Source organism: Callithrix jacchus, chromosome 14 (assembly GCF_049354715.1).
Source record: "Callithrix jacchus isolate 240 chromosome 14, calJac240_pri, whole genome shotgun sequence".
Classification (NCBI taxonomy): domain Eukaryota; kingdom Metazoa; phylum Chordata; class Mammalia; order Primates; family Cebidae; genus Callithrix; species Callithrix jacchus.
In genome coordinates, this window is record NC_133515.1 from 52,753,643 (window position 1) to 52,767,030 (window position 13,388).

At 37.0% G+C, this 13,388-nt stretch overlaps 1 protein-coding gene across 12 annotated transcripts in view; it reads left to right on the forward strand.

The window, feature by feature from the left end:
* USP34 (ubiquitin specific peptidase 34) overlaps positions 1–13,388 on the forward strand; it is a 282,857-nt gene that overhangs the window by 84,163 nt on the left and 185,306 nt on the right. For all 12 annotated transcript variants that reach the window (XM_054244928.2, XM_054244930.2, XM_054244931.2 and 9 more), the window contains 2 exons: positions 6,380–6,461; positions 6,548–6,640. In XM_054244928.2, the coding sequence (XP_054100903.2) occupies positions 6,380–6,461; positions 6,548–6,640 (175 nt within the window). The remainder of the gene's footprint in view (positions 1–6,379; positions 6,462–6,547; positions 6,641–13,388) is intronic.

Sequence of the window (13,388 nt, forward strand, 5' to 3'; positions counted from 1 at the left end):
TTCACACCATCAAGACATTGTGTAAATCATATTCAATGTATTTATAAAGCTACAGCTCTGTTTCAGGATCAGTGGCTCACACCTGTATCCTAGCACTTTGGGAGACTGAGGCGGGCAGATCACTTGATGCCAGGAGTTCAAGACCAGCCCGGCCAACATGGCGAAATTCCATCTCTATTATAAATAACAAAAATTAGCCGGGAAAGGGGGAACATGCCTGTGAGTTCAGCTATTTTGGTAGCTGAGGTACGAGAATCACTGAAACCTGGAGACAGAGGTTGCAGTGAACTGAGATTGTGCTGCTGCAGTCCAACCTGGGTGACAGAGTGAGAGTCTGTCTCAAAAACAAAACACCCTCACCCCTCCACCCCTCCACCTCCGCAAGACCACTTAAAGAGAGCCTTATATAATTGCTAATTCGATACTCATACTCCTCTCATCCCCTGTAAAAAGGATAAAAGTTTGGAGTGTTCACTGCAGTAATAACACAGGCTAGGTGTTGTATGAGAACAGTGAATAGGGAATAAAAAGGAATTCCAATAAAAAAAAAGTAAGGAGTATACATCCTAAAGACGTTTAGGAGAATAGAGGAGAGTAAAAGTATCAAGGACTGGTGGTAAAGAGTTAAGATGGGAAGGGAGAGTATGCACATTGTGAAAAAATTGGAATAAAGAGAAAAAGTATGTGATAAATATTGTTGGCAGCTGTGAGTTGAGTGTTTTTAAGCAGTTTTATTAATGTATAAATACTATGCCTGTAAAATTCACTTGTTTTAAATATATAAGTTGATGAATTTTATAATAAATTTTTAGAGTTGTGCAGCTGTCAGCACAGGTCAATTCTAGAACATTTCCATCACTTAAAAAAGATGTCTTTTGCCCATTTGTAGCCAGTACCTATTATTTGCAGCGTCACTAATCTGTCTCTGTAGGTAAACCTACTTTGGTAAACCTACAGAGACAGATTATTTAAAAGGAATTTAAAAGGAATCAAATGATAGTAGTCTTTTTCATCTGGCTTCTTTTCACTTCGTATTCCCTTGTTTGTTTGTTTGAGGTTCACTGAGATTATAGTTTGTCTCACGGCTTTATTCCTTTTTATTGCTGAAAATATTACGTTGTATAGATATACCACACTTTATCAATTACCAGTTGATGGGAATTTGGTTGGTTTCTACTTTTTGATTAGTATACATAATGCCATTATAAACATTTATGTGAAGGCTTTTTGTGGTCATATGTTTCCATTTTTCATAGTAGGTATTTAGGATTAGAATTGTTGGCTTGCATGATTAGTTTACTTTTAATGGTCATAGGAGCTGTCAAAACTGTTTTCCAGTATACCTGCATTGTTTTACATTCCCACTAGCATTGTAGTTTCCAGTTTCTCCCCATTTTTGTTGTTACTGTCTTTTTATTATTGTCATTTAGGGGATATAAAGTAGCATTTTATCTTTTTTTTTTTTGAGGCAGTCTTGCTCTGTCACCAGGCTGGAGTGCAGTGGCGTGATCTCGGCTCCTGCAACCTCTACCCCCAGGTTCAAGTAGTTCTCCTGCCTCAGCCTCCCAAGTAGCTGGGATTACAGGCATGTGCCACCACACCTGGCTAATTTTGTACTTTTAGTAGAGGCAGGGTTTCTACATGTCGGTCAGGCTCGTCTTGAACACCGCACCTCAGGTAATTTCCCCGCCTCGGCCTCCCAAAGTGCTGGGATTACAGGCATGAACCACCACACCCAGCCTAAAACATCTTTTTACGTGGTTATTTGCTATTCTTTTTCTTCGTTCACAACATTGCCCAGTTTTTAATTACATTCTTGGTTATGTTTTATGGCCTACCATGGTCAGTACCGCAGACTGTTCTGTGTGTGCTTAAGACTGTACATTCTGCTCTTGTCATACGGAGTGTTCTGTAGTTGTCTTTTAGGTCAAATTAGTTTTTAGTGTTGTTGTCTGTCTCCTATATTCTTGTTGCATTTTCTGCCTAGTTCTCTCTATTATTGAAAGTGGGAGGCAAGGCTCAGTGGCTCATGCCTGTAATCCCAGCACTTTGGGAGGCCGAGGTTGGTGGATCACCTGAAGTCTGGAATTCAAGACCAGCCTGGGCAATATGGTGAAACCGCATTGCTACTAAAAATAAAAAATTAGTTGGGTCTGGTAGTACGCACCTGTAGTCCCAGCTACTCGGGAGTCTGAGGCGGGAGAATCACTTAAACCTGGGAGCTGGTGGTTGCAGTGAGCTGAGATTGCACCACTGCTTTCCACACTCTAGCCTGGGCAACAGAGCAAGACTCTGTCTCCAAAAAAAAAGGTAGGTATTGAAGTTTCCAAATACATTTGATCCTCAGTGTTTGCAGATTTGATAATTTCTGTATGAGCTCTGAAGCAAGGTGACAGAGTGCCACCTTGTTTGACTTTAGCTGAAAACGTGCGTATTGGAAGATTTCAATCTTGACTGCTATGTGCATGTTTGTGAGTGACTATGAAAATGCCCCAAGTATTGATTTTGGAGTTAAAAATAAATTGCAGCAAATGGATGAATTTACAAATACAGAAACCATGGAAGAGAAGAAAAAATATTTTTCTTTCTTCACAAATAATGGAATATTGACATGGAGGTGTTTAGGGACAGTGTGGTAGAGTGTAAGGATCCCTGGCGCCACTTAGATGGGGTATGAATCCCAACTCTAGCACTTGTTTAGGCATAGGGGTTGGCCTCAGGCAAGGTATATAAACACTTTTGAACCTGGTTTTCTCTCTCTCCTCTTTTTTTTTTTTTGGAGATAGTTTTGCTCTGTCGCCTAGGCTGGAGTGCAGTGGCTTTATCTTGGTTCATTGCAACCTCTGCCTCTTGACTTCCAGCAGCTCTCCTGCTTCATCCTCCTGAGTAGCTGGGATTACAGGCACCTGCAACCACGCCTAGCTAATTTTTGTATTTCTAGTAGAGACAGGGTTTCACCATGTTGGTCAGGCTGGTCTTGAGCTCCTGACCTGGAGCAGTCCACCCGCCTCAGCCTCGCAGTGTGCTGGGATTACAGGTGTGAGCCACCGTGCTTGGCCACTCTGTTTTCTCTTTTGTAAAATAGAGAAAATAGAATCAACTAGTATGACAGGTTTTTCAGATCCAAGATCTGTGTATTATGTGCGTATGATGTACATATTTCCTATAGGACCAAAGGTTCAGTATTAGCTAATTGAGTGTTTGCTGTTACTCTGTAGAATATAATTAATGAGAGTAACAAGATTTAGCTTTATTGTTGAATTGTCTATTTCTCTTTTCAATTCTGTTGTCAGTTTTTGCTTCATTTATTTCAGGAATTCTTTTGTTAGGACCATATGTGTTCCTGATAACTTCATTTTTTTTTTTTTTCATTTTAAATGTCCTTGTCTCTTTTAGACATTTTTTGGCTTAAAGTCTATTTTATTTGATGTTAGTATAACCACCAAACCTTTCTTAAGCTTATTGTTGGCATGGTTTATCTTTTTTCCATTTTTTTATTTTCAATCTGCTTGTTTTGAATCTGAAGTATGTCTTTTGGGGTAGCATATAGTTGGATCTTTAAAAAAAAAATCTAGTCCTATAATCTCTGCCTTGATTAGAATTTTTAATTCACTAATAATTTTATGTAGCTTATTTTATAGCTGTCATTTTGCTGTTGGTTTTCTGTGTATCTCATATGTTGTTTCTTCTCCTTTGCTGTCTTATTTTATAGTGTATACATAGATTGTAGTATGCCATTTTAATTTCATTGATTTAAATATTTTAACAATTATTTTCATAGAAATTTTTTGGGTTAAATATGCATTCAAGTTCTTCACATTCATACTGACTTAACTCTAATAAAATAAAAAACATTGCTTCAACAAAGCTCTATTACTATTTTGGATAGAAGTTGGCTATTAATCTGATTCTGGTTCTCTTGTGTATTCTTAGTTGTTTTTCTCTCACTGCTTTAAACCATTTGACTACAATATGTGTAGATGTGGATTTTTTTGTGTTTATCCTCCTGGAGTTTGTTCTACTTCTTGGATGTGTAGATGAATGTGTTTCATCAGCTTTCGGAAGTTTGAGGTATTCATACGCTTTTTCTGGCACTGCCTCCCGTTTTCTTTGACTTCCATTGCATGTATGTTTTGAGACCTCCGACTAGTGGTTGTTAATACTGTTCAATTTTATAGTTGTACTATTATTATGAAAGTCCCTGGGTCTCCCCTTTAAATTTTTGAGAGAGTGTCTTGCTCTGTTGCCCAAGCTAGAGTGCAGCAGCACTATTATGACTTACTACAGCCTTGACCTTCTGGACTCAAATGATCTTCCCACCTCAGTCTCCTTAGTAGCTGGGACCACAGGCATGACTCACCACACGTGGCTAACTTTAGATTTGGAAAAACAGGCTATTACTGTGTTACCCAGCCTGACCTCGAACTCGTAGGTTCAAGCAGTCTCCCCAACCTCAGTCTCCCAAAGTGCTGGGATTACAGGCGTGAGCCATAGCACCAGCCTGGGTCCCCTTTTAATGTCCTTTAATAGGCTTACATAATAGTGGGTTTTTTTTTTTTTTTTTAAAGAGTTTTGTTTCTTGAACTATTATATAAATGAGTTCAATCTTATGGATCATAACTTCATTAGGATTACTCAGAAATAGGTAAAATATATCTAGTATTATTTTAATGTTTTACCTTTCGAGGCCCATATAATTCCTAGTTTTTTTTTTTTAATAAAAATTGTTAGTATACAATTATATTATAGAATGTAATTCTTTGTTGCAATAAGAAAGTAAATTACTTAACTCTTCCAGTTTATCTGTATATAATGTTGAAAAAATTGGGACCTTTTATTGTACATTTTACTTTGAAACTAATTTTCTTCCACTCATTTTATAATATAGTCATATTGCACTTAATGACAGGGATACATTCTGAGAAATGCATCATGAGGTGATTTCATTGTGCAAACTTACACAAATCTAAATGGTATAACCTGTTGCTCCTAGGCTCCAAGCCTGTACAGCATGTTACTGTACTTAATTCTGTTGGCAGTTGTAACACTTTGTAAGTATTTATGTGTCTAAACGTATCTAACTGTAGAAAAAATAAGGTAAAAAAATTGGCAAAAAAGATAAAATAGGGTATTACCTGTACGACGTGATGCTTACCAGGAGTGGAGCTTGCAGGACTGGAAGCTGCATTCCTGGGAAGCATCTTACACAGCTCCAACTCTGGGTGAGTTGGGAAGCGATTGCTGAGTAGATGTGAAGGCCTAGGATGTGACTCTACATTATTATGTAGACTTTGTAAGGACTGTATACTTAGGCTGCACAAATTATTAAAAACATTTTTTTCTTCAGTATTAACCTTGGCTTACTCTAACTTTTTATTTAATTTTATAAACTTAAAAAAATTTTAAACATTTTGACTCTTACTTAAAACACAAACACATTGTATGGCTGTGCAAAAGTATTTAAAAAAAATTCTATAAGCCTTTTCTTTTTTCTTTCCATTTTAATAATACTCATGGAGCTGTCCTCTCCCGTGCTGACAATGCCTTTTTTTAAACTAGGAAGAGTATTCTTTAAAAATAAAAAGTAAATATATAAACTAGTTACACAGTCATTTATTATCAAGTATTATGTACTTTGTGCACATGCTATACTTTTATATGACTGGCAGTGCAGTAGATTTGTTTACATCAGTATTACCACAAACCTGTGAGGAATGCTCTATGACATTATGATTGCCACAGTGTCATTAGGTGATAGGAATTGTTCATGTCAATTATAATCTTACTATAATCTTATGAGACCACTGTCCATAAGATTTGGTCCATCCTTTGGTCTTTCATTGACCAGATCATTATTATGTGGTACATGAATGTCTGTTACTTCACTTTTCATCTATTAGTGAAATCTTGAATAGTATCAGCCAGGAGACTTACAGTTTGGCTTGGGGATAATTCTTTTGTTGTTCATCCTTTTGGTAATCTACTTTCTGATGTTATCTCATTATAGAGGGCATATTGGGAAACCTTTCCTAAATGCTTCAATACATACTGTAGAAATTAGAAAGGGGGAAGGCAAAGACCTTGAGTAGGATAATACCTCACTAATTCAGTGTTACACCTGTGTACTTAAATGTTTCTTGTCACTTTAACTTTTCAGTTATTTGTTGCTTGTTTATAAACTCAGGAAATTTGAATTTATAAATTCAGCATTATATTTCATTCTAGTTATGCTTTGTAGTATTCTGTAAAACTGATTGTATCTAATTCTTTGTTATTGGTATGGGAACAAATCTAGGTTTTCAACCGAGTCTACCTTTTAGACACGAGAAAAGATGACAAATATATATTTTTAATGTACTAACTATTTTTATTACTTTAGGTCCATTGCAAAAGAACTTGCAGACTGGCTTATTAGCAGCAATGTGGTGGAGCATATATTTGGACCAAATTTACACATTGAGGTTTGTGGATAGTTACATGACTTCTCTGTTCTATTGATAGAAAAGAATATTTTTAAAATTAATGATACTAAGTTTTTCTATTACAGATTATCAAACAGTGCCAAGTGATTTTGAATTTTTTGGCAGCAGAAGGGCGACTGAGTACTCAACATATTGACTGCATCTGGGCGGCTGCACAGGTAATATTAACAGCTCTCATTTGTTGAGTGCTTTGCTTTTCAATGTTCTAAGTGCTTCTCTGTGAGGTAAATTCTGTTATCCTGTTTTATAGCTAGAGAGACCAAGACAGGGACAAGCTGGGACTGAACTCCGGCTTCCGAGTCTATGTCTTACTAGTATAATTGAAGGAAGTCAGAGTCAGTCATTTGGAGCTTCTTCATGAAACCATCCTGGTTTAATAAAGAGACATTTTCCTGTTATTCTCATTTACACAATCTACCCTTCTATCCTGAATTGTTGTATTGGTATGTTTCTTGTCTGTTCTACTTTAAAAATTTTTATTTTGAATAGGCATATATCCACATGATTCAAAATTCCAAAAGTAAATATAAAAGATAATTACATGTTGTTCCTCAGGCACGCAGTTCTTACCCTTTCAGGTGTATCAGATTTTTTTTGTATAAATAGCGAACTATATTTTTCTTTTTTATTTTTCACAATTGTAGCATACCAACCAGACTTTTTATTTATTTTTCTAAACCTAATTTGTTCTGAAGATTTCTCATCAATATATGAAGTGCTTTTTATCTTCTTGTAAGATTGTATAGTGTTTAATTAAATGTATGCACCATAATTTAACCAATTCCCATTCATGGGCAGTATCTTCTTCCGTTCTCCACCCAGTCTTATTACTAACAGTGCTATGATAAGTCCCTTCTAGCGTGTTCATTTCATCCTTGTGCAAAACTTTTGTGTAGCTATGATAAATTCCTACTTACAAGTAGAATTACTAGGTTAAAGTGTATGTGTGGATAACTTGTGGTAAATACTATTATGACAGTTTGACTTTCTCCTTAATTTTGTCAGCACATTAAATTTCATGATCTTTGCCAATCTGATGGGTAAAAAGTGATATCATTGGTATTTTAAATTTACATTTCTTTTATTATGAGTGAGTTTGCCAATCTTGTGTTTAAGAGCCATTGTGTTGCTTTTTCTGGGATTGTCTGTTTATATTTTGTATCAATTGTTTTTCTTGTTTAATTTTTAGGAGCTCTTTATGTGTCACTGTAACTGATCTTTGGTTTGTGATTATAACTCATGACTGTATCCTGATTTGATGCATTTTGCTTTGCTTAAGGTGGTTTTTACTGTTCAGTTTCAAATTTGTGGTTGTAGTTTTTATGGTCTGTGGATATTATATCTTGGTTTGAAATGCCTTCTTTATTCCCAACATTATAAGATAATTCTCCTTAGTTTCTTCCTATACATTTTCTGTTGAAATTACATATCTTAATTGTTGATCCAGCTAAGATTTATGTTAAAGTGTTGTGTATGTGTCCACTTCTCTTCCCTTTTTGGTTGTGTAATTTTCCCAATTCCGTTTGTTTACTAACTCTTCATTCTGATTTGAGATATCAGTTTTTTCTTGACTGTATCATTTTTTGAACTTTCTAGACTGACCTAATCCTATGTGTAATTATGGTCTATACCAGGGATTGATAAACTCTGTTAGTCAGCTGTCTGTGGTTGGAAATTTTTGCTACACAGCCATGCTTGTTCTTTTACCTATTGTCTATGGTGGCTTCCACAGCACAGCAGCAGAGTTCAGTAGTCAGCAGAGATGCCGTCATCCATAATCCTAAAATATTTACTTTCTGGTCCTTTAAGAATATTTTTGTTAGAGTTTACTAATTTTTTTCTTTATTTTTACTTGTATCTTTGTAATATTTTAAAATGCCTGAGCAGCTAGGCATTTCTCATTATTGTCATAACTTTTCTGTCTTATTTCTTCATGTGAATTTTAGCATTGACATAAAATGTTTTCATTATGTTAATGATTAATTTGAGAACCGAAGTTCAGTCTTTCTGTCCAAAGTATGATACTTCTTTTCTTTTTTCTTTTGCATTATTCATAGTTTCAGAGTTGTTCATGTATAGATTTTTAGTTCGTGCTATGCTTAAGCTTAGGAATTTGGTTTATTTTTCGTTGATTATAGATAGTGATTTCTTCAATTATATTTAATTACTTCCATTATGTTGCTATTTCTTTCATTATATTTAATGATATATATAATTAAAATAGTTTTAATGATTAATGATCTAGGTTTACAGTATATTGTCTTTGACATCCCATGTCTAACATTGTGTGCTTGTTTGAGATGGAGTCTCCAGCTCTCATCTAGGCTGGAGTGCAGTGGTGTAATTAGCTCATTGCAGCCTTGAATTTCTGGGCTCAAGTGAACCTCCCAAGTAGCTGGAACTACAGAAATGAGCACCACCTGGCTGTGTGTGTGTGTGTGTGTGTGTGTGTGTGTACACGTGTACATGCACACCCTTATACCCATATTTAGATTACTGCCTTATTAGACATTGTTGCATACTGCTAGCATCTGAAGTTATAACTATACTTGAGTTATAATCTGGGCACTGCAATAGCCCCTTCTGTATTACATTTTATGATTTTAATCTTATTTCTTCCTGCCCTTTCAGGAACTGTTACCATGAGGGACTGTTTCTTCCTCTGTTACATAATTGTATTTCTTGTCTGTACTGGATTGTTTATGTTGTGAGTCACTTCATATGCCTTTGCTGTTTGTTTGTTTGCCCAGGCTAGTTGTTGCCCAGGCTAAAGTACAGTGATGCAGTCTTGGCTCACTGCAACTTCCACTTCCTGGGCTCAAGTTATCCTCCCACCCCAGCCTCCTGGGTAGCTGGGACTACAGGTGCACACCACCATGCCTGGCTAATTTATTATTTTTTGCCGAGACGAGGCTGCGCCATGTTGTACAGACTGGTTTCAAACTCATGAGAATCCTCCTGCCTTGGCCTTTCAAAGTGCTGGAATTATAGGCATGAGTCACCACAACTGGCCCCATTCATATTTTTAAAAGACAACGAGGTATATGTTGTATATACTCTGGAGTGTCATACTATTTTTTTTTTTTTTTTTTTTTGAGACAGTCTTTCTCTGTCTCCAGTCACCAGGCTGGAGTGCAGTGGCGCAATCTCTGCTCACTGCAACCTCCGTCTCCCAGCTTCAAGCAATTCTCCTGCCTCAGCCTTCCTAGCAGCTGGGACTACAGGTACGTGCTACCATGCCCAGCTAATTTTTGTATTTTAGTAGAGATGGTTTCACCATGTTGGCCAGGATCGTCTCAATCTCCTGACCTTGTGATCCACCCTCTTTGGCCTCCCAAAGTGTTGGGATTACAGGCGTGAGCCACTGCACCTGACCCATAAAATGCTTTTCTAATAGGGCTGTCTCTCAAATGGAGCTCTTGTTTGGCAACTTCTGGGGATATAGTATTGGAGGCATAACTACTCTTTTCTCATTTGTCTCATCAAGCTTTCATTTCAGGTTGTAGGACGAAATGAGAGAAGGTACACTGGTACCAGTATCTATACTTATATGCAACTACTTTATGTAATTTTCTCCCCCAGAGAAGATCTCTGGTGGATCTGGGTTACCTGTATGTTGGCTGCTCGTGTTTTTCTAACTGATGGATGGCTGACTGAAAGAGTCACTTTTTATAGAAAACTTCAAAGTCCTGTCTCCATCTCCATATTTCTTCCTTCTGTCAATCAAATCTGTTACTCTCAGCCCAGAATCTTTCCCAGTTATATTGGGAAGATGGTCTTACCTGCCTCCTCTATAGCTTTCTTAAAACATACTCTGAGCTACAACTTTCTTTACCTATTACATTTTAAAAAGGTATTCCCAGGCCGCCATGGTGGCTCACACCTGTAATACCAGCACTTTGGGATGCTGAGGTGGGAGGATCATGAGATCAGAAGTTTGAGACCAGCCTGACAAACACGGTGAAACCCCATCTCTACTAAAAAATAGGAAAATTAGCTGGGCATTTAGAGGCACATGCCTATAATCCCAGCTACTCAGGAGGCTGAGGCAGGAGAATTGCTTGAACATGGCAGACGGAGGTTGCAGTGAGCCAAGGTCATGCCACTGCACTCTACTTGGGCAACAGAGCAAGACTCCACCTCAAAAATAAATAAATAAATAAAAATAAAATATTTCCAGACATTTTAATGTTTCAGAAATTTGTAAAAATCTCGTGTCTGATGGGAACTTTCATTTTCTTTGTGGATTTGTTTCTTTTTATTGTAAAGTACAATAATGATTTTTCTTCTCTATAGGATGATGAAATTCAACACTTTCCTCCTACTTTCTGATTTTCCACCTCCCAGTTTTTATTGTTATTTGCAGATTATATAGTATAACCATAATTCCCACACTTGTTTAGTATTATGCTATATTTAAGTATGTGACTGATGAATTCTTTTTCCTCAATCTGTTTTTCTCATTCCTTTCTTTTTTACTCCAGAATTAATTTGTATTTATTTTTCTTATGGATTTCAGAGAGTAGGCTTTTGTTTTTCCTGAAAAGAAATTCATGCATGTTATGTTCCAGAGTTGTATACACTTGAAATGTCTCTTTATGCTTGAAGAAGAGTTTGAGTGAGTGTAAGATACTAAAGCCGCTTTTATTCCCCTTAGAACATTGTAGTAGAAATGATTAGTAGTAGTACATTGTTTTATGAACTAAGAACTTAAGAAACAAAAGGTTTTACCAAAAAGTGTATCTCCTCATCTCCTGCTGGCAAGATTTTCTCTCACGTGGTTTTAAAAAATGTTCTTTGATCCCGTGAGGGTTTTTATGTTCTGTTTTGTTCTGAGTTTTCAGTTGAAAGCATTAGTTTATTTACCTATTTACTTACTTATTTATTTTAAGACAGAGTCTTGCTCTGTCGCGCAGGCTTTGGAGTGCAATTGTGTAATCTTGGCTCACTGCAGCAACCTTTGCCTTCCAGATTCAAGCAATTCTCCTGCCTCTCAGCCTTCCAAGTAGCTGAGATTGCAGGCATCTGCCACCACGCCTGGCTAATTTTAGCATTTTTAGTAGAAATGGGGTTTCACCTTGTTGGCCAGGCTGGTCTTGAATGCCTGACCTCGTGATCCACCCGCCTCAGCCTTCCAAAGTGCTAGGATCAGAGGCATGAGCCACCATGCCTGGCTTTGGGTGAAGGCTTTTATTGTATATGTACTTTTTCTTTTCCTTTTATTTTATATTTTGGTAAAATATGCATAACAGAAAATTTACCATTTTCACCATTTATATGTGTACAAGTCAGTGGGATTAAAGATAATCATAATGTTGTGTAATTATCACTGCTATCAGTACCCAAAACATTTTCATTATCACTAGTAACAACTTTATGCTCATAAAATAACCCTTAATTTCCTCCCTCCTTTCAGCGCCTGGTTTCTTCTATTTTACATTGCTTTTTTTGCTGTATCACTCATGCTGAATGCAGCAGCATGATTACAGCTCACTGCTGCAACCTTAAAACTCCTGGGCACAAGTGACCCTCCAGCGTGAGGCTCCTGAGTAGCTGGGATTAAAGTGTGCCCAGCTAATTTTTGTATTTTTTGTAGACATGGGGTCTTGTATTGCTCAGGCTGGTCTCCAGCCAGTCTTTGCACTCAGGCCATTCTCTTGCCTCAGTCTCCCAAAGTGCAGGGATTACAGGTGTGAGCCACCATGCTCAGCTGGTTTAGATTCTGTTATCTTCTGTCTCCATGAATTTGCTTATTCTAGGTACCTCATATAAGTGAAATAATAATATTTGTCCTTCTGTGTGTGGCTTACTTCACTGAACATAATGTTTCCAAAGTCAGTCTGTCATAGTATACATTAAAATTTCATTCCTTTTTTTTTTTTTTTTGGGGGGGGGAGGAAGGCAGGAAGGGAGGGAAGAAGGACAGTAGGGAGGAAGGAAGGGATGAAGGAAGGAAGGAAGGAAGGGAGGAAGGAAGCGGGGAGGGAGGGAAAAGGACGGTAGGGAGGAAGGAAGGGATGAAGGAAGGGAGGAAGCGGGGAGGGAGGGAGGGAGGGAAGGGAAGGAAGGAAATCAAGCAATGAGAGAGACATTGCCGACCTGGATCTAGAGGTTTACAAGTTTATTTATTTTTTTTTTGAGAGAAGGAAAGAAAAAAGAAATAATAAGTAAAGGAGAGGAAGAAAGAGGAAGAGAAAGAGGGAGAGTAAATGGAAATATTGCTTTATTTTGAAAAAAATTGAGTATTAATAATGGCCAATCAATGTTTCATTTAAACTTATGGGTAGGTGTGATGTGGTATTGACAAGAATGTATATTTTGTGTATTTGAAGTGGAGAGCTCTATGAATATTTATTAAGTTTACTTGTTCCCGATCTGAGTTCGAGTCCTTGATATCCTTATTAATTTTCTGTCTCATTGAATCTAAGTCTCCTATCTGGGTGTTAGGATCGTTAGCTCTTGTTGCATTGATCCTTTTACCACTATATCTTTGTTGCTTTAAAATCTATTTTCTCCGATATGAGAATTGCAACTCCTGCTTTTTATTTATTTATTATTTATTTTTGCTCTCCATTTGGTTGGTACATCTTTCTCCATCCCTTTGTTTTGAGTCTTTGTGTATCCTTGCATGTGAAACAGGTCTGGATGTAACATGCCATTGGGTTTTGGCTGTGTCTTTTGATTGGGGGATTTAGTCAATTTAAATTTAGGGTTACTGCCATTTGATGTTGACTGGCTTTTTTATCCATTCGTTGGTGTAAATTCTTCTTTATGTTGGTGCTCTTTACTTTTTGGTGTATTTTTAGAAAGGCTAATACTGGTTGTTTCTTTCTGTGTGTAATGCTTCTTTCAGAAGCTCTTATAAAGCAGGCCTGGTGGTAATAAAATCTCTGAGTTCTTGCTTGT